Source organism: Chrysochloris asiatica, unplaced genomic scaffold (genome assembly GCF_000296735.1).
Source record: "Chrysochloris asiatica unplaced genomic scaffold, ChrAsi1.0 scaffold00182, whole genome shotgun sequence".
In the NCBI taxonomy this organism is placed as follows: domain Eukaryota; kingdom Metazoa; phylum Chordata; class Mammalia; order Afrosoricida; family Chrysochloridae; genus Chrysochloris; species Chrysochloris asiatica.
Window position 1 is genome coordinate 617724 of NW_006408700.1, and position 19584 is coordinate 637307.

Consider the following 19584-nt stretch of genomic DNA (forward strand, 5'->3'; position numbering starts at 1 on the left):
TTGTAAAGATGAGCATTCCACCTTTCTCCCTAGGCTTTTCCTCCTGTCCCTTCCATCAAACGACTGGTTTTTATGCATGAGATAATAGACATGCCTCGGGTGACCTGTTTTTCCCCTCCCCCCCGTTTTTCCTTGCGGTAAAATAGTGCTGAAGAAAGAGGGCAGTAGCGTACAGCCCAGATCGCTTCTTCTCACCGTCTGGATTAGAGCGGAGGCGCCTGCGAAGCGATCGTAGCGGCGGTCCTCTGGCCCAGGGACTAGAGTGCTGTCTACCCGGACACAGGTACGTCTCAAGTCCAAATCCTCCAAACAGACCCAGGTGAGCGGACACCTTCCCGCGGTGCAATACACCCACCGCGGCAGAAACAGTCCCAATCTGTCGGATTTCTCTCCTGGTCCAGGCGCATCCCTGCTTATGTGTTTCTTTTAGCCCTGCATCCCCTGGAAGCGTGGGGACCCATGGGTACCCTGGCTATCTTTCTCTTTTTGCCTCCTTCCCCTCCCTTTGTCTCGCTCCTGCCTGCTCCGGTAGCCCGTTTCTTGACCGACTCTCACCTTGAGGAGAAAGGAATTAAGGGAGGGATGAGAGAGGTAGCCAACTTCAGCCTGGCAGGCGGCTGAGATTTGGCGCCTCTGCCCCCAGAGCGGTTGGGTTGGAATATAGCTACTGGATGGAGCATAGACTCATGCTGCGAGGAGACGGCGAGGGTGGTGCGTGAGTGTGTGTGTGGTGTGTAAAACACGGGGGTGGGTGGTGAAAGAGCAGCGGGTGTAGGGAAATGCAATTCACTGGTCCACACCTCCCATTCAGGCCAGGTGCAGCAATGCCTGAGCTATAAGAATGAACTCTGTCCAGGGTTCTGAAAGCGGCAACCTTAAGGCGACCGACGCAAGAACAACCCTAAGCTTAGCTTCATTCCCTTTCCATCAACTATGCAAAGCCGAAAGGTCTCGATTTAGGAGAGTATAGGAGCCGTCCCAACCCCTTCCCTCTATCTCAGGAGGGATGGGACCAATTTACCTTATTTGCCCTTCTTCTTCCTGGACAGGTACAGTGAGCCTGACTTCTTAGGGCGAAAACATACCAAACTCCAAATCGGAGACTTTACCAGGCGTTGCCTTAGTAACGATATGGATTTTCCTCAAATTGTCAAATTTACATTTACTACTTGAATTGCATGTCAGGGTCTCTTCACCCTCTCAAAGTTAAAGTAATAAATAGGTCCTACCTTCCCTCACTTTCCCCTTAAAATAACTCTTTCACCTTTGTATTGGAAGAGTTTCCAGTATTTCTGCAGGGGGAAAAAGTTGGTCTGAGGTTGAACTACATAGTTCCTCCTCTCCGTCCCCCCGCCCCCCGCCCCCCAAATCTGTACTCAGGGTGGGTGTTTAGAAGCCAGAGGAGACTGGGAGAGTGACGGAACGGGTCCGCTGGCTGTGCGCTACTTCGGACCCGTGAGGGCGCCAGGAGCAGGACACAGCTATTTGCTTCGGCCAAAACTGCCTCCCGAGCTGCGGGTGATCAGGGCATGCTGAGACCAGTGCAGCCGGGAAGCTAGTAACATCACTGACCCAAGAGTTTTGACACAGTTCCTCTGATAACGGGGCTTTTTATTGTCTCCCTCTTCTGTCGACAGCGTCCAGTTCAGCGCTGCAAGCACGACGCCCATTATATCTTTCATCAATTTACCTGGCTGCGCTGGTGAATAAAGAGGGACTGGAACGCCCCTCAAAACGCCTCCAGGGCATGGAATCGGTCTGGGAGGACTAGGCAGAGGAGGCGGAGGGGAGGACGCATTGGTGGAGGCGGCGAAGGCGGCTGCGGATCAGAGCTGGCCAAGGGGACCGAGCCGGGAAAAGGAGGCGTCGGGCGTCTGGACGGTGCGCCCACAGCCAACAGGCGGGACCAGCGAGGGAGCGCGGCGGACAGGTGTGGTCGGCGTTCTTGGCACCATGGCCAGGCTCCTCTGGGTTTTCTTCCCAGCGATCTTCTTGGAGATGTCCCTTCTCCCTAGCAGTCCAGGAAGGAGAGTGTTGCTGGTGGGGGGCTCGTCTCAGCGCTCCGTGGCCAGAATGGACGGAGATGTCATCATCGGGGCCCTCTTTTCTGTCCACCACCAGCCTCCGGCTGAGAAGGTGCCCGAGAGGAAGTGTGGGGAGATCAGAGAGCAGTATGGCATCCAGAGGGTGGAGGCCATGTTCCACACGTTGGATAAGATCAATGCGGACCCGGCGCTTCTGCCCAACATCACCTTGGGCAGTGAAATCCGGGATTCCTGCTGGCATTCCTCTGTGGCTCTGGAGCAGAGCATTGAGTTCATCAGGGACTCTCTGATTTCTATTAGGGATGAGAAGGATGGGCTCAACCGGTGCCTGCCTGATGGTCAGCCCCTGCCCCCAGGCAGAACTAAGAAGCCCATTGCTGGCGTGATCGGCCCGGGCTCCAGCTCTGTGGCCATTCAAGTGCAGAACCTGCTCCAACTCTTCGACATCCCCCAGATCGCTTATTCCGCCACAAGCATCGACCTCAGTGACAAAACTTTGTACAAATACTTCCTGAGGGTTGTCCCTTCTGACACTTTGCAGGCAAGGGCGATGCTTGACATAGTCAAGCGTTACAATTGGACCTATGTCTCGGCAGTCCACACGGAAGGTAGGCATTGCATTTGGGAAAGAAAGGTACTAAGAAAGCCAGGGCATTGCATGATGGGCGCTTGGGCTCATAGTAGTGTTCCTATTAATTTCTAGCACTGTAGGGAACTGACTTTATCCTTCTCAGTACACGCCCACCAGGCATTGCCTTTTATCCCCATTCTATAATTACAGTGCAGGAAAACTGTATCCCCTTGTGTTTCTAGAGATAGTAGGAGCTGAAAAGATATCAAACTCTCCATGCCAAGTGCCTGAGCCAGTCTTCAGTTTGTAGATGTATGTGATTGTTTGCCCTCCTGTTCTGAGTTTGTTCCAGGTATCATATTATCCTTAAATGATTGGCTGTGATTTTACAACTGTAAGGGACTAACCCAATATGAGAGATCAGCTAAAAGAAATCACTATCCATAATTAGGACTTGAAAGTGTTATTTTGTGTTGAACAGCTGAAGGCGTTTGTCCTCATGTAGCCCCTCTTACACATCCAAAACTTACCTGTGAATTTAGGATGAAGACAGTCATCTTCCTTAGTATATCAGAAACTTGTATTTTAAATTCTGTGGTATCTCAAGTAGAAAGGAATGTAATATAAATTACTTCCCCCCCCCCCACTAATATATGTTTAAATTGTCCAGATCTTATTTTCTGGGAAATAACACTAATAATCTGTTGGAGTTGAGTTTGGTTTCGAGTCCTTTTTGTCTAACACAATGACTTTGCTCATTCCAATTTAAAGTTAGACTAATTAGATATTACTAACAGAAGGGTAGCAGATGTCAGGATTTAAATGGCCTGCTAAAAGGAAATAAACTTATATTTACCTGAGGTTAACAGCTTTCCTTTTAAAGAGACACATAGACCTAAATTCTTAAAGAATTTCTTACATGAAGATTTTCTTTATTCTCCTCCTATATAGATTTTTGGATTGTATGAGACCCTTGAGGTCATCTACTCTTAACTTCCTCATGAGGAAGAAACTGAGACCTGGATTATAAATTAATGTTAGAGACAATTCACCTTGGTTGATGATACATGTAAGAGACTTGCATGTATGGTTTGTTTCATTCAGATTTCTTAAAATCAAGTTATTAAAAGAAAAGCCATGGACATGACTTCATGTTCTTTTAGTGTTCACACAATTTTCTGCTACTGGTGTAAAATCTAAGTATAAAAAAAGTCACATAGAATGCTACATTATAATTTCAGACTTGGCTTTTGAAAAGAAACTTTCCTTGCAATTTGTGACTTCTAACAACCCACTCATGTTTCTGAATCTTGATTTTTAAATGTGACTGCATACTGCTTTTTCAACAAAAACTCATTACTTTTTAAAGTATACCAATTTATGCTGAGATATTAATTCCTTACATTTTAACATTTGATGTTAACATCCTATTTTTAATGTTTCATATAGGTCCTCCCACCCCCATGTACTTAGCTGAAGCATCCTGAACACACTAGGTGCAAATTAAGGTATCAGCATTGGAGAGATCGTTCTAAGAGATCTCAACTAGTGTGAATATAGTTTATTTAAATATGTAATAGTTCTTCCTTCACTGAGGTAGGTAATGATTATTGGTATTAGGAGTTAAAATTTTTCCCTTTGGAAGAAAGACTACATTTTTATGTGCTGGCTTTCTCCTTTCCCCATATTTCATTTTACTTGGGAGGGGGGATAAGGAGGATGGTGGAAAACGGAATAATCAATCTGTTTTCTGATTACATCACTTTCCAAAAAATAATAAGAATAAGATAACCAATAGTGGTATGTCTTTGACATCTAGAATTATGCTTTTGGAAAATTAATAGGACTTGTGTTTGCTAATTATGTTATGACAGTTCCCATATTAACATTTCATCCCTGCAGTAGTTTTGATAAACTGGTTTTCTTCCAGCCAACGATGATGTCTCCAAACTATCATAATTGATAGTACACTGGTTTGGGGTCATCCAATCACATCATAGCAAACTTTGGAGTTTATGTTCTTGTCAAGAGCTTACATCATTTCTCTTGCCATTTACATATGATGTCTTATTTCTTCTCAAGCTGAATTTTTTTCTTCTTCTGTTATTTGACATAACAGTTGTGAAAATGAAAATGCACTTACTTATTTATTTAATCTGCAAAGAAATGTAGCAGCCTCCTTTATATGAGATCCAACTGAAAATTCATTTTTCCTAAGGTTCTGCCCTCTGCTTCTCAGGGACCATGGTGTACTGGCCTATAGGCACTTTCTTGGATCATTTAGTAATTTTCAGAATGATGGGGTCACCTACTGGTGACAGTTTCCTGTCAAAAAGTAGCTAAGACCACATTGCAGTGTTGTCTTTGCCATCTGGGCACAATTCAGCAAGGATTCCAGTTTGTCTGGATATTGGCAATTTGGAGCTAAGAAATTCTGGGACCTCTAAATGACCTTCATCATTCCTTTCCAAATCTGCCATTCCCTAGTCAATATATCATTAGTTTGTCACTCCCATGTTCTCTCATACAGTTAATATCAACAGAACTAAGTTGCTAGACAAATGTACCTTAATTTCTGTGATTAACATTTGACTGGCTTCTAAAGCGGTAAGTGTGATATCTTATTTTTTCAATGTCTCAATTGTGGTTATATTTCTTTATTATTTCATTATACAGTCAAGTTAACTTTAGAAATACTTTTTTTTTAATTACCAGTTAGCGTTTAAGTGTTACATCCATATCTAACCTTTCCTGTCTTTTTTGTGGTGCTGTGGGTTAATGCGCTGGAATGCAAGGTCATTTTGAACCATAAGGTTGGTGGGTCAAGCTCACCAAGTGCTCCTAGGAAACCCTATACAGGGTTTCTTTAGGTCAGAACCAACTTGACAGCACTTAACAACAACAATATATAATTTGTATCATACTTGTCTTCTGGTCATGTCAACTGTCAGGATCATTGACATAAAAGATAATCTTTTCACCTGCAATAGTCTTTCCTGAAATTTTAAACAATTGGCTCCCAAGGGTCATTCAAATACAGGAAGATCCTGCTCTGGATGAATTGACACAGTGGTTGTAACAATGGACTCAAACATAGCAAAGATTGTGAGGATGGCACAGGAATGGGTAGTGTTTTGTTCTGTTTTACATTGGGTCGCTATGAGTTGGAACTGACTCTGTGACACCTGACAGCAACAACCTGAGGGGACTGTTGAAACAGCAAGGGGTGGGTATTACAGCAATAGAACATCAACAAAATTCAAATACACTTTGGAGCAAGCTGCTCACCTGGAATGTGTGTCTTTAAATATGCTAAACACGGAATACAAAAATAGCCTACTTCTGAGAAGAGTATCTCAGCCAAGGACACCTCATTCCATCCTCCTGAAAAAAAAAAGCAGATTCTTCATCAGAAAACAAATGTACCACTTTAAAAGCTTATAGAAGACAGGATTTTAAAATTATTCTACTTGATTAAATTCAAACCATTGAACAGGTTGAATAAAGAGTTCTTTTTGAGTTTGTAGCTTAAACTTTGTGTGTGTGTATGGACTGAACACATTTTCATTTCATTTAAGCTCTTTTCTCTTAGTATTTTATCTTGGGCAGTCAGATGAGTTGCTATGATAAGGAGTCTGTTGGGGCCACTCTCCTTCTGGAAGTGTTCACTTCAAGGTGGCCTTTTTTTGTAGTTACACATTGACAGTGTAACTTTTTGTGAAATCTGCTTTTATTTTATATGAATTTGGCTTGTTTGAGTTTCTTTTAAAAATCTGACTTTTTACTTTTTAGAAGCTTTTTAAGTTTTTTTTTTTTTTTAATGTTTTATTGTGAATTATGTGATCGTTTACATGGGAGAACATTGGTTTTACATTCATTCTATTGTATATCGTCTCATTGCCATGGTTACAATCCCTTCCATGCAATCCTTCCCCGTGCCCCCCAGGTCTTCAGCACACAGTTGCTCTCCCTCTCTGGATCTAAAGTCTCCAGCTGCTCCATTGCTCCACGTTGGCTCCATTTCAGGCATCACTGCTTCTCTGGGTAGGGTCCTGCTCTCTGCTCTTCTCCCTTAGTGGTCCTAGGGAACTCCGCTCCTAGACTGAAAAGTTAATCACTCCCCTCCTTGCTATAAAACATCTACCTTTACATTTCCATCCCTCACAATCAGTCCTGATAACAATTATTCACTATTGTATCATAAAAGACCCGTCTGCATTTCATTGCATCAGCCCGGGCTAGTCATACTGAATACTACACACTGGAGATTCTACCTTCCTCCAGGCCCTCTGGATCTAGGTTCCCTCTTGAAAGCTTGTAAGCCAGTCACTTCTTGCCTTTGTAGCCCCCCACCCCCCATTTTGGGTAGCCAATGTCTAAGTTGCCCATCCCTGTCTACTCTGTGTGTGGAGGGTGTGGGAATGATTCTTTCTGTTAGGACTTGTTCCCTTTTTTGAACTACTGCTTCCATAGGTGTAGGTCAAGTTCATCAAATTGTATGAGAGTACTTTTTTTATTCCCCTCTTCTTTTTACTTCTGGTTGAGCTCTGATCATCCAGTCACTGAAGCCAGGCTAGTGTGGGTGTTAGAAGCTTTTTAAGTTTTGAAATGAAAATTTTTTTTTAGATATCTAAAGCCATCAAAGGCAAAAATCCTAATCATAAATATATGTTAACTATTACTTTAACTAAGCAATTATGAATAAGAATTTTATTTCTGGTAAATATCGTAATTTATATCTATGCATCAGTAACTTTCTCTGTACGACTTCTCTTTATTCCATCTTATTTTACATTAAGTTACTGTAATAAATTTTTCTATTTTATGAGCCAGATCAAAGACAGTGGGTAAAACAAAGCGAACCATAAAAAAAGGGATACGAGTGTCCTACCCACCCAATTAAGAATGCTTAAACTACCACTAGCACATGCTTGCCAAGAAGTAGTTCATATATGCTCTAACTTTCCTGATGTTTTTAATGAGCGTAGGTGTATATAAGAGTTACATACAGAGTCAGAATTCCATCTGAGTTTTAGTCAGTTCTTCTATATTGGGACCTGATGTGGATTCTTTGACGTTTCCATGAATCCTATATTGACTACTGAGAGTCATCCTAGACAATTCAAACTCCTCCTCTTCTGTATGACATTTGCTTTCAACAAATCCTCTTTGTGTCATACTTTGCTAGGTCATCATCCACATGCTCCAGTTTCTATTTCCCTTACACAGTAGATCAATTAACACCCCCAAACCTTTTGTAAAATAGGTGCTTCCATTAAACAATCTCTCCCCATTTTTATGCTTCAACAGTTGTGATCCTCCTCCTCATCATATATAAGAGCTGTTAAGTATCATGGAGTCAGTTCTTACTCATAGGGTTTCCAAGAAGTAGGTGGTGAGTTTGAACTGCCAACCTTGTGGTTCAAACCAACCTTTAGGTCCAGTGCTTTATCCCACAGCCCCACACCAGGATACCCTCCAACAGTATGACTTCTTTTGAATATAAAATTACTAGCTGATGCCTGCTTTCTACTCAGTCAGTTCTGGGAGTTTGATTATTAAACTTAGCTTCCAGCATTGTGTCCTCAGGATTTGATTATATACATTAAAACTGAGTAAGAGAAGGTCACGTGTAACATCCTATTATCACCAGAAAGCTCCTTATTGGAAGACTTTGGTGGTCATTCATCATGTTGTAAGTTTCTTTGACAGTTCCTTTTCCATCTCATACTGTACCACCTTAGAGACATACAAAATGATAATAAAGAAATACGTGTAAGTTGTTGTTAGGTGCCATTGAGTCGATTCCAACTCATATCAACCCCCTGCATAGCAGAACGAAACACTGCCCAGTCCTGGGCCATCCTCACATTTTTTGTTATGCTTGAGCCCATTGCTGCTGCCACTGTGCCAATCATCTTATTGAGGGTCTCCCCCTTTATTGCTTACCCACCACTTTACCAAGCATGGTGTCCTTCTCCAGAGACTGTTCCCTCCTGGTAATATTTTCAAAGGATGAGCGACAAGTCTTGTCATTCTAATTTCTAAGGAGCATGCTGGCTGTATTTCTTCTAACACATATTTGTTTTTCTAGAAATCCATGGTTCCTTCAATGTTCTTTTCCAACACCATAACTCAAATGCATCAATTTGTCTATGGTCTTCCTTATTCATTGTTCAGCTTTTATATGCATTGAGGCTATTGAAAATACCATGGCTTGGGTCAGGCACATGTTAGCTCTCAAACTGATATCTTTGCTCTTAAACATTTTAAAGCAGTCTTGTACAGCAGATTTGTGTAAGCAGTGCAAATAAAAAGTCATCATAATAGATATTGAACACTAATTGAAGATTTTCAGCATTAAAAGACTATTGTATTCATCAGAAACTGAAACTTTTGACTCAGTTATTAAGTAGCTTAGGCTCTAAATAGAGTGCAGTTTGAACATGTAAAAGTAAAAATAAGTAAAACCAATCATGACAACATAAGCATTTAGAAACATGAGTTCTTATATGTTTAGAAAACAAGATGTGGCCCTTTAGAATAAGCACAGGACCGAAAAGTTGGTTTGAATTGCAAAGTCGGTGGTTCAAACTCACCAGCTGTCCCTTGGAAACACTGTACAGTGTTACTGAGTTTGAACTGATTCGACAGCATTTAACAACAACAACAAGGAAAATACTGATGGGATATAATTAGCTGATAGCTTACACCAAAAGGGAATTTTGATGAGTATTACTTATGGGGGGGATATAGTGTTTGTAAAAATTTGCAGCAATCATGTCTTCATGGAATGAAAATAAATAGGTCTGCTTGACCAGAATGGAATGTTGGAGCCAGGAACTAATAATAAAAATATCAACTCACATGTGGGATCTGATATTCTGGGATTTCCTTATGCCTTATGGATATGAAGTGCAAGTAATGGAGAATCTTGAAATATGTGACAAAGACTTGTGATTTCAAGAAAGATTAGATGTTTTCATGATTCAAAGATAATTAGAAAAATTAATTCTTATGGAAATGTGTATGAGAGATCCATTAGAAGGAAGAGGAAAAAATGTAACTATATAAGAGATTAACTATTATAATCCCAAAGAAGCAGGCGAATTTTGGTGTAATTAGCAGTCTTTCAAAACCATAGTTTTTATGGTTTTAGTAGCAAGAGTTTGACTTTAGTTAAATTAAGTATGATGTGAACTTCGGACAAGAGAATTAGAGGAAACACCTGCATCCCTAGAGCTAAGAACAACGAAAGAATATGTTTTGCATTACTGAAGACAGAAGCAGGGTTCCAAATGGAAATTTTGCTTTTATCTATAATCGGGAGTCCATTGAAGCCATTCAAATAGGTGAGTTGTTCCAAGAGTAAATGTAGAAGACAAAAAAATTAGGGCTTCAGGCATATACATCATTATGTTGTTGTTAAGTCAGTTCCTGCTCATAGTGACCCTGTATAGGGTTTCCAAGGCATGGCTGATGAGTTTAAACTGCCAACCTTGTGGTTGAAATCCACCTTGTGGTTCAGTGTTTTATCCCACAACACCACACCAGAACTCCACATCTAAGTACAACCCTGATTATCCAGACTTTTTATAGCTGTGTGACCCAGGTACCGGAGAATTGGCCTTTTTAAGCCATAACCTATTACATCTTCAATATTTTAGAAAGCGATCTTTGTAAAATATATTACATAGTTCCCTGACTTCTTAAAAAAAAAAACAGAATGCTGAGTTTAATAGACACTTTTCTTGACTGCACAGCATAATCATTATGGATGTTACTTGTTACACTGTAGTGGGATACAGTAATAATGTTGGAGTCTATTAAAAAAATAGAATGCCATTCGTTTCTACCCAGAATGGTCCCAGACTGTCAAACTGTTGAATGTTTGTCTTTTCCCCTTATGTTGGCTAGACTTACTAAACCCATTTTCTAAATTATTTAAAGCAAAGGAATAAGGTGGAATATAAAGATGGAAAATATAAAGCCTTTTGAGAAGGCTTGAACTTTTCTTGATTGTCCTGTCACTTGGTGATTAATTTTGCCTTGGATTATATTTTATAAGGAGGTTGGCTTGAATAAGGAAGCTTCTATTTTATCATTCTGGCTTGGAAGTTGCCATTACTCTTCAGTCACTAATAATTTTCTCCTAGTGATCTAATGTGGGAGACGATTTTATGGGTTCTTATTTTCAATAACCTCATATGGATGCGAAAGCTGAACAGTGACTAAGGAAGATCGTAGAAGAATTGATGCCTTTGAGTTGTGGTGTTGGAGGAGAATACTGAAAGTGCCATGGACTGCCAACAGTACCAATAGATCTGTTTTGGAAGAAGTGCAACCAGAGTGCTCCTTGGAGGCCAAGATGGCAAGGCTTCGTCTCTCATACTTTGGATATATTGTCCAGAGAGAACAGTCGCTGGAGAAGGATGTCATGCTGGGTAAGGTGGAGGGTCAGAGAAAAGGGGGAAGACCCCCAACGAGATGGATCAGCCAGGTGGCATCATTGATGGCGTCAAGTGTGGCGGTGGTAGTGAGGTTGGGCCAGGATCGGACATTGTTTCGTTCTGCTGTGCATGGGGTCGCTATGAGTCGGTTCCAACTTGATGGCACCTGACAACAACAACAACAATAACTTGCTGCGAAGTACACAGAGTGATGTTATCAGAAAGGGATTTGTCAGAAATCATCTTCAGTGAGTCCACAAAAGGCTGAGAAAACTCATTCAAGGGCAGAATAGTTAAGTGAGCTCTTACAGCCACTGTAAACAGCTCACAGGGCCTGCTAGTCAGATGTTAGGATGGAAGCACCATCTCAGTAGGAAATGGCTGGCCATTTTCAGAAAAGCAATCTTTGAAAATGTACAATGTCCTGTTGTACATAGGGTTGTTATGAATTGGACGTGACTTGACAGCGCCTAAGGACTGTCTGCTAACCACAAGATAGGTGGTTCAAACCCACCAGCTGCTCCTTGGAAACCCTATGCAGGGTTGCTATGTGTTTAAACTGATTCCATGGCACTTAACAACAATAACATACACACATAACATATATGCTATTGTTATTGTTAGGTGCCATGGACTTTGTTCCAACTCATAGTGACCCAGAAGGAACCCCTGCCCAGTCCAGCACCAGTCTTACAATTGTTCTGATGTTTGAGCCCATGCTTGTTGCCAACACATCAATTCATCTCATTGGGGGTCTTGCTCTTTTTCACTGACCCTTCACTTTACCAAGCATGATGTGTTTGCCCAGGGATTGGCTCCTTCTGATAATATTGCAAGAGAACAAAGGAACAGTCTAACTATACTTCTTCCCAGATAAATTTGTTTGCTATTCTGGCAGTCCATGGTACTTTCAATATTTCTTCCCCAACATCATGTTCAACTGCATCAGTTTTTCTACTTCTGCCTTATTTATTGTCCAACTTTCACATGCATATGAGGGCATTGAAATTGTCATAGCTTGGGCCAGGAGCTCTTTAACCTGTAAGAGAGAACTTGTGTAGCAGATTTGCCTAATGTATGTTGTTGTTGTTATGTGCCGTGGAGTCGGTTCTGACTCATAGCGACCCTGTACAGGGTTTCCGAGGTTGTAAATCTTTAAGGGAGGAGAAAACCTCCTCTTTCTCCCACAGAACAGCTGGTAGTTTTGAACTGCTGACCTTGTGATTCGCAGCCCAATTTGTAACCACTACACTACCAGAGCTCCTAATGTATAGTGTTCTTTAATTTCTTCACTGCTGCTTCCATCACTGTTGACTGTGGATCCAAAGAAAATGAAGCCTTTCATAACTTCAGTCTTTTCTTCATTTATCATGAGGTTATTTATCGGTCCAGTTGTGAGATTTTTGTTTACTTTACATTGAGGTGCAATCCATACTGAAGGCTGTGGTCTTTGATCTTCACTAGTAAGTATTTTAACTTCTCTTTGCTTCCAGCAAGCAAGGTTGTATCATCTGCCTATCGCAGATTGTTAATGAATCTTCTTCTAATGGTGATGCCATGTTATTCTTCATAGAATCCAGCTTCTTAGATTGTTTGCTCACCATACAGATTGAATACATAGTGTGAAAGAATGCAGCCATGACACACACCTTTCCTGATTTTAAATCATTCAGTATCCCCTTGATGTGTTTGGCCTCTGTATAGGTCCCTCATGAGCATGATGAAATGTTTTGGCATACCCATTCTTCACAATGTTACACACAGTTTTTCATGATCCACATAGTCAAAAACCTTGCATAGTCAATAAAGAGAAAGTACATATCTTTCTGGCATTCTTTCCTTTCAGCTAAGATCTATGATGCCAGGAATGGTATCCCTAACATCCTGTTCGGAATCTGTCTTGAATTTCTAGCAGTTCTCTGTGGATTTACAGCTGCAACTCTTTTTGAAATCACTTCAGCAAAATTTTACTTGCATGGGAGATTAATGATATTTAGTTTGATGATTTCCACATTCCGTTGGGTTACCTTTCTTTATAATGGGTCCAAATATGGATCTTGTCAATCAGTTAGCCAGGTATGCACCTTCCAAATTTCTTGGTACAGACAACTCTGCATCTCGAGCGCTGCATCCGTTTATTGGAACATTTCAAGCTGTAGTTAGTCAATTCTTGGGGCCTAGTTTGTCATGAATGCCTTCAGTGGAGTCTGGAACTCTTCACTCAGTATCATCAGTTCCTGATGATCATACATAATCTCTTGAAATGACTGAACTGATGTTCAGCCAATTCTTTTTGGTACAGCAACTCTGTGTATTCCTTCCACCTTCTTTTAATACTCCCTGATGAGATGCAAGGAGTCCTGGTGTGGCACTGTGGGTTAATGCGCCAGACTGTAAAGTCATTTGAACTGCAAGGTCGGTGGTTCAAGTTCACCAGCTGCCTCTTGGAAACCCTATACAGAGTCACTATGGGTTGGAACCGACTCGATGGCACCTAACAATAACAACAAAATAAGATGCAAGATTCAGAGTTCCAACTATAGAGAGCTAGCTATACAATTTGTAAAAGAACTCTGGTAGAGTAGTGCTTATGAGTCCGGCCGTTAATCTCAAGGTCAGCAGTTAGAAACTACCAGTTGTTTTGCAGGTGCAAGATGAGGCTTTCTGCTCCCATCAAGATTTACAGCCTTGGAAGCCCTATATAGGGACAGTATGAGTAGGAACCCACTCCACAGCACACCACCACCACCACCAAATCTTGCTATATTTTGTCCATGGAATCCTTCAGTATTTCAAATAGAGGCTTGATTTTCTTCTAAAGTTCTTTAAGCTTAAGAAATGTAGAGTGTGTTCTTCCCTTTTGGCTTTCTAACTCTGAGATGAAAACAAGAGTCAGACTTTTATGGCAATACATAAAGCCTTGTCAAAATACCTGAATGGTTCCTCATGCCTAAAAAATTTTAAATGTTAACCTATGAAAATTATTGTTTAGTTTCCTTGAGTTTTGCAGAAAGTTTTGTTTATTTAAACACAAAACATCATGGTATTAAATATAGCATTGTTTTTTGTTTTTATATTCATGTCCCCACCCTCCACATGCATTCTTTGTGTGTATGTTGGGGGAGGGGGTGGAGTGTGGGCAGAAGTAAGGAGTGAGAGTAAGGATTAGTTCTATGGCTAGGTCTAAGCTAGGCCTAGGACTTCATTTAGTCTTAAGGTTAGGGTTAAGACTAGGGTTAGGGTTAGTGGATTAAGAGCTGGATTGCTAACACAAGGTCAGCAGTTTGAATCCACCAGTTGCTGTTGCTCTTAAATTGTTGCTATTAAGTGCCTATGAGTCAGTTTCGGGTCATAGCAACCCTGTATAGGGTTTCTGAGGAGCAGCTGGTGGGTTTGAACTGCCAACCTTGTGGTTCAAACTGACCTTGCCTTCAATGCATTATCCTACAAAAGATGAGCCTTTTTGTTCCCATAAAGACTTACAGGGTTGCTATGTGTTGACACCGACTTGGTGGCATGCAACTACCATCAGGGTTAGTATTAGGGCTAAGGATCGAGCTAGGACTTGAGCTAGCAGTAAGGCTTGGTTTAGTTTTTAGGTTTTCAGTTAGGTTTATTTTTATTTATCTAATTTATTTTTTCTTGAAAAGTACTTGATTTCCTTTTTTGAGGAGGGAAATTTTTTATTGTGAACTGAGTGAAAAATTTAAAAAGCAGATCATCAGTTTTACATCCAACAAATCACACGTTTTATTTCATCTCAGTGATTGCAATCCCTTTAATTAACAACAGTTACCCTACTTCCTCCCTGCAGTTCCTGTTTCCATTCCACCTTCCTTTCCAACACATCTGAAACTTGTTCCCAGGTGAATGTTGTCCTTTTGATCTTGAGTATGTGGCCATTCTGTGGTGAGCCTACCTCACCAGTGCTGTGCTGTTTGTTGATAAGGGCCATGGAGTTAGTGTCAACTCATAGTGCCCCTGGATAGGGTTTCCAAGGAGCAGCTGGTGAGTTTGAACCATCTACCTTGTGATTCAAACTGACTTTGCAGTCCAGTGCTTATCCTACAACACCACACCAGGACTTCCACTAGTGCTATAGTTGTTGTTGTTGTTAAGTGCTGTCGAGTCGGTTCTGACCCATAGTGACCCTGTGTAGGGTTTCTGAGAAGCGGCTGGTGAGCTTGAACCGCTGACCTTGTGGTTCAAACCGACTTTGCAGTCCAGTGCATTAGCCCACCGTGCCACACCAGGACTCCATTGCTATATAGAAGTTCCGCCATATACCTGTCCACCACTTGGTTGAAAATTGGGCCAAGAGGGCCAAGACATGAAGGGTGTTGAGGGCCATAGTCTCAGGCTCATCTAGTCTCTTCCTGACCAATAAACCCAGTCTTTTTTGGTTTTTTATAATTTTGAGTTTTGCTACACAGTTTTTCCTACTCTATCTAGGACCTTCTAATGTGCTCTCTTTCAGAGCAGTAGGTAGTGGTAACTAGTTCTTCTGGTTTCAGTCGCAGAGACTGATGTTCACATGTTCCATTAGTCCTTTGGACGAACTGATTCCAAACATCTTTAATTTTCATAATTCTTCTGCACATAGAGAGACGAATAGCTACACCTTAGATGACTGCTCATGAGCCTTTTAAGATTCCTGTGGCTACTCACTGAAGTAAGGTATAGAACATTCTTTGTGGACTATGTTGTCCCCCAAGACATAGTCCTGAGGCCCAGCAACTCATTGCCTCAAAGTGTTTGGTAATAGTCAAGAACTTTTCATCATTTTGTCCCTTATAGGAGCTCAAGGTTGGCAGTTTGAAACTACCAGCAGTTCCGTGGTAGAAAGATGAGGCAGTCTGCTCCCATAAAGATTTACAGCCTTGGAAACCCTATGTAGGGTCACTGTGAGTCGGAACCGACTCCACGGTACTTAACAACAACATGTGCCACCACATTCATAGGTGTGTTTGCAGTAAAGGCAAATACTCAGGTACAAATATCCTCTGTCAAACCTTTATATATTTGTGGCTATACTCCCACTCTCCTTCCCAGGCCCATTCAGCCTGTCCATGTGTCTGCCTATAGAACACTGTGGTTGGAGGGTTGTGTATATAACAGTACTTGTCTCTGTCCCCTTAACTCTTGCATTCCTCTTTGTGTCTTCACCTGTGTTCATTATTCTTCTGCCAACCATCTTCTTATATATTGCCTTCACCATCACCTAAATCAACATGTGTCTACCCTCTAACCAGTGAATCACTCTCTCTTTCCTCTCACCCCTTGTAATCATCAAAGAATGTTTCTTTTATCATGAAAACCTTTTCTTGAGTCATTAGAATAGTGGTCTCATACAATTTTTCTCCTTGAATGATTGACTAATTTCACTCAGCATGATGTCCCCCAGGTTCATCCATACTATGAGGTGTTTTGCAGATTTATTGTTGTTCTTCAGTGTTGCATAGTATTCCGGTGTGTATTCATCAATGTTTGTTTATCTGTTTTTTCCACTCATGGGCACTTAGCTGTCTCTATCTTTTTGCTATTGTAAATAGTGCTGCTATGAACATGGGTGTGCAAATATCTACTCATGTTATGGCTCTTCTTGCTTGGGTGTATATGCCAACTGAAGGGATTGCTGGATCTTTGGTATTGCCATTTCCAACTTTTTGAGGAAGTGCCATACTGTTTTCTACAGTAGTTGCACTGTTTTATAGTCATCCTGGTATGGCGCTGTGGGTTAATGCGCCAGACTGAAAAACTATTTGAACTGCAAGGTTGGCGGTTCAAGCTCACCAGCTGCTCCTTGGAAACCCTATACAGGGTTGCTATAGGTTGGCACTGACTTGATGGCACTTCACAACAACAACAAAACCAACAATATAGGAGGACGCCAGTCTCTCCACACCCTTGCCAGCATTTGTTGTTTTCTGTTTCTTTGAACTTTGCTGTTTATGTAGTTCAAGCCCACCAGCTGTTCCTTGGAACAGACTTGGTGGCACTTAACAGCAACAATATTAATCCTGGGGAGAGATGCTCTCTCCTTGTTCTTTTGATTTGAATATCTCTATTGCCCTGGTGTGGGTTAATGCGTTAGACTGCAAAGCTGTTTGAACAGCAAGGTTGGCAGTTCAAGCTCACCAGCAGCTCCTTGGAAACCCTATACAGGGTCACTATGGGTTGGAACCGACTTGACGGCACGTAACAACAACAACAATGGCTAATGATCATGAACACTTTTCATGTTTGTTGACCTCCTGAATATCTTCATTGATGGAGTGTTTGTTCCTAGCCTCTGCTAATTTTTTTTTATTTTTTAAATTTAAGATTTTTATTGTGGATTGAGTGAAAGTTTACGGGGCACATCATCAGTTTCACATTCAACAATTCATATAACTTGTTTCATTACATTGATTATAATCCCCTCCATATACCATCAGTTAAAAGTATTTCTCTCTATCCACTTTAGCTTCTCTGCTGATTTTTAAAATGGGTTATTTGCCTTTTCCTTGTTGAGGTGTTATAGTTGTCTATAAATTTTAGAGATTAGTCCCTTGTCTGATATGTCCTTACAAAATATTTTTCCCAGTCTGTAGTCTCCCTTTTTACTTTTTTGGTGAAATCATTTGAGGCACATACGTATTTAATTTTTAGAAAGTCCCAGTCATCTATTTTGTCTTCTGCTGTTTGTGTGTTTTTAGATATGTTTGACAGTGTATTTATGCCATGTGTCAAAGCCCCTAAGTTTGCCCCTATTTCTTCATTGATAAGCTTTATAATTTTAGGTTTTACATTTAGGTCTTTAATCCATATTGAGTTTGTTTTTTTGCATTTGTGTGACATATGGGTTTATTTAATTTTTCTGCAAGTGGATGTCCAGGTTTGCTAACACCATTTGTTGAAGAGAATATCTAGTCCCCATTTTGTGTGAGTGGCCTTTGTCAAAGATCAACTTTGTGGATTGATTTACTTATGGATTCTCTTGATTTATTGATCTATGTATCTTTCATTGTACTAGTACCAGATTGTTTTGAACACTGAGACTTTGTAGTAGATTTTGAAATCAGGAAGTGAGAAGTGAGAGACATACAACTTTGTTCTTCCTAAGTAATTCTTTTTTTTCCCTTTCCATATAAAGTTAATGATCAATTTTTCCATCTCTTTAAAGAATGATGTTAAAATCTGGACTGGGATTGCATTATATCCACAGATTACTTTGGGAAGTATTGACATTTTCACAGCATTAGAGCTTTCTATCCATGATCATAGTATATTCTTATATTTTGTAGATCTCTTTTTATTTCTTGTAGCAGAGTTTTGTAGTTTCTTTGTAGTATAGGTCTTTTCTTTCTTTGTTTAGATTTATTCCTAAGTAGTTCATCTGTTGTGTGGCTATTATCGTTTGTGTTGGCTGTTGGATTTGTATGTTGTTTTTATTAGGTGCCATCAAGTCGGTTCTGACTCATAGTGACCCTGTATATGGTTTCCAAAGAGCAGCTAGTGAGTTTGAACTGCTGACCCTATGGTTAGCAGCCGTGGCTTATCCGACAGTGCCACACCAGGACTCTGTTGGATTTGTATGTATGCTCTTAGTTATGTTGAGGAATTTCTCTTCCATTCCTATTTTGTTAAGTGTTTTTAAAATTTTTTTGATCAGGAATGGATATTGGATTTTTTTCAAATTCCTTTTCTGCGTCAATTGATATAATCATGTGGTTCTTTTCTTTTGTTTTATGTATGTGGTGGATTATGTTGATTGTTTTTCTAAAATTGTACCATCCTTGCATACCTGATATGAATCTCACTTGATTATTGTGTGTTAGTTTTTAAAATTCCATTGATTAGGATTTTATTGAGAATTTTTGTATCTATGTTCATGATGGATTTTGGTCTATAATTCTTTTTTTTTAGTGACGTCATTGCCTGGTTTTGGTATGAGGGTCATGTTAACTTCATAAAATGTGTTTGGGAGTTTTCCATACTTGTCTATGTTCTGGACTAGTTTGAATTGAATTGGTGACAACTCTTCTCTGAATGTTTGGTAGAACATTCAGAGTAAAGTCACTGCCGAGGCCCCTGTAAAGTCACTGGGGCCTGGGCTATTTTTGGACGTATAGTTTTAATGACTGGATTAATTTCTTCTTTCATTAGAGGTCTGTTCAAATTTTCTACTTCTGTTTGTCTTAATTTAGGTGGGTCGTGTTTTTTATTTTTTTTTAATGTCTATTTCTTCTTGATTTTCTTTCTAGAATCTGTGGTGTACAGTTTTTCATAGTGTTCTCTTATTATATCGTTTTTATTTCCATTTGTTCTCTTGTCATGTCACCCAGGCCATTTCTTATCCATGTTATTTGCATCTCCTCCTAATTTTCTTTTGTTAGATTGCCAAATAATTTGTTGATGTTATTAATCTTTTCAAAGAACCATTTTATTTTCTTATTGATTCTTTTCTATTTCTGTTTCATTTATTTCTGCTCTAATCTTCAAAATTTCTTTTCTTCTAGTGGCTGCTTTTTTTTAA

At 40.4% G+C, this 19584-nt stretch overlaps 1 protein-coding gene across 2 annotated transcripts in view; it reads left to right on the forward strand.

Annotated features, from left to right (window-relative positions):
* Positions 1-277: 277 nt before the first annotated feature.
* GRM1 (glutamate receptor, metabotropic 1) overlaps positions 278-19584 on the forward strand; it is a 680560-nt gene continuing 661253 nt past the window's right edge. Inside the window, exons 1-2 of one of the 2 annotated variants that reach the window (XM_006872052.1) lie at positions 278-319; positions 1638-2653. In XM_006872052.1, coding sequence (XP_006872114.1) covers positions 1954-2653 — 700 coding nt within the window. In that variant the 5' untranslated portion in view covers positions 278-319; positions 1638-1953. Of the gene's footprint in view, positions 320-1637; positions 2654-19584 lie in introns of those variants that run through there. The other variant, XM_006872051.1, reaches the window with a different exon arrangement.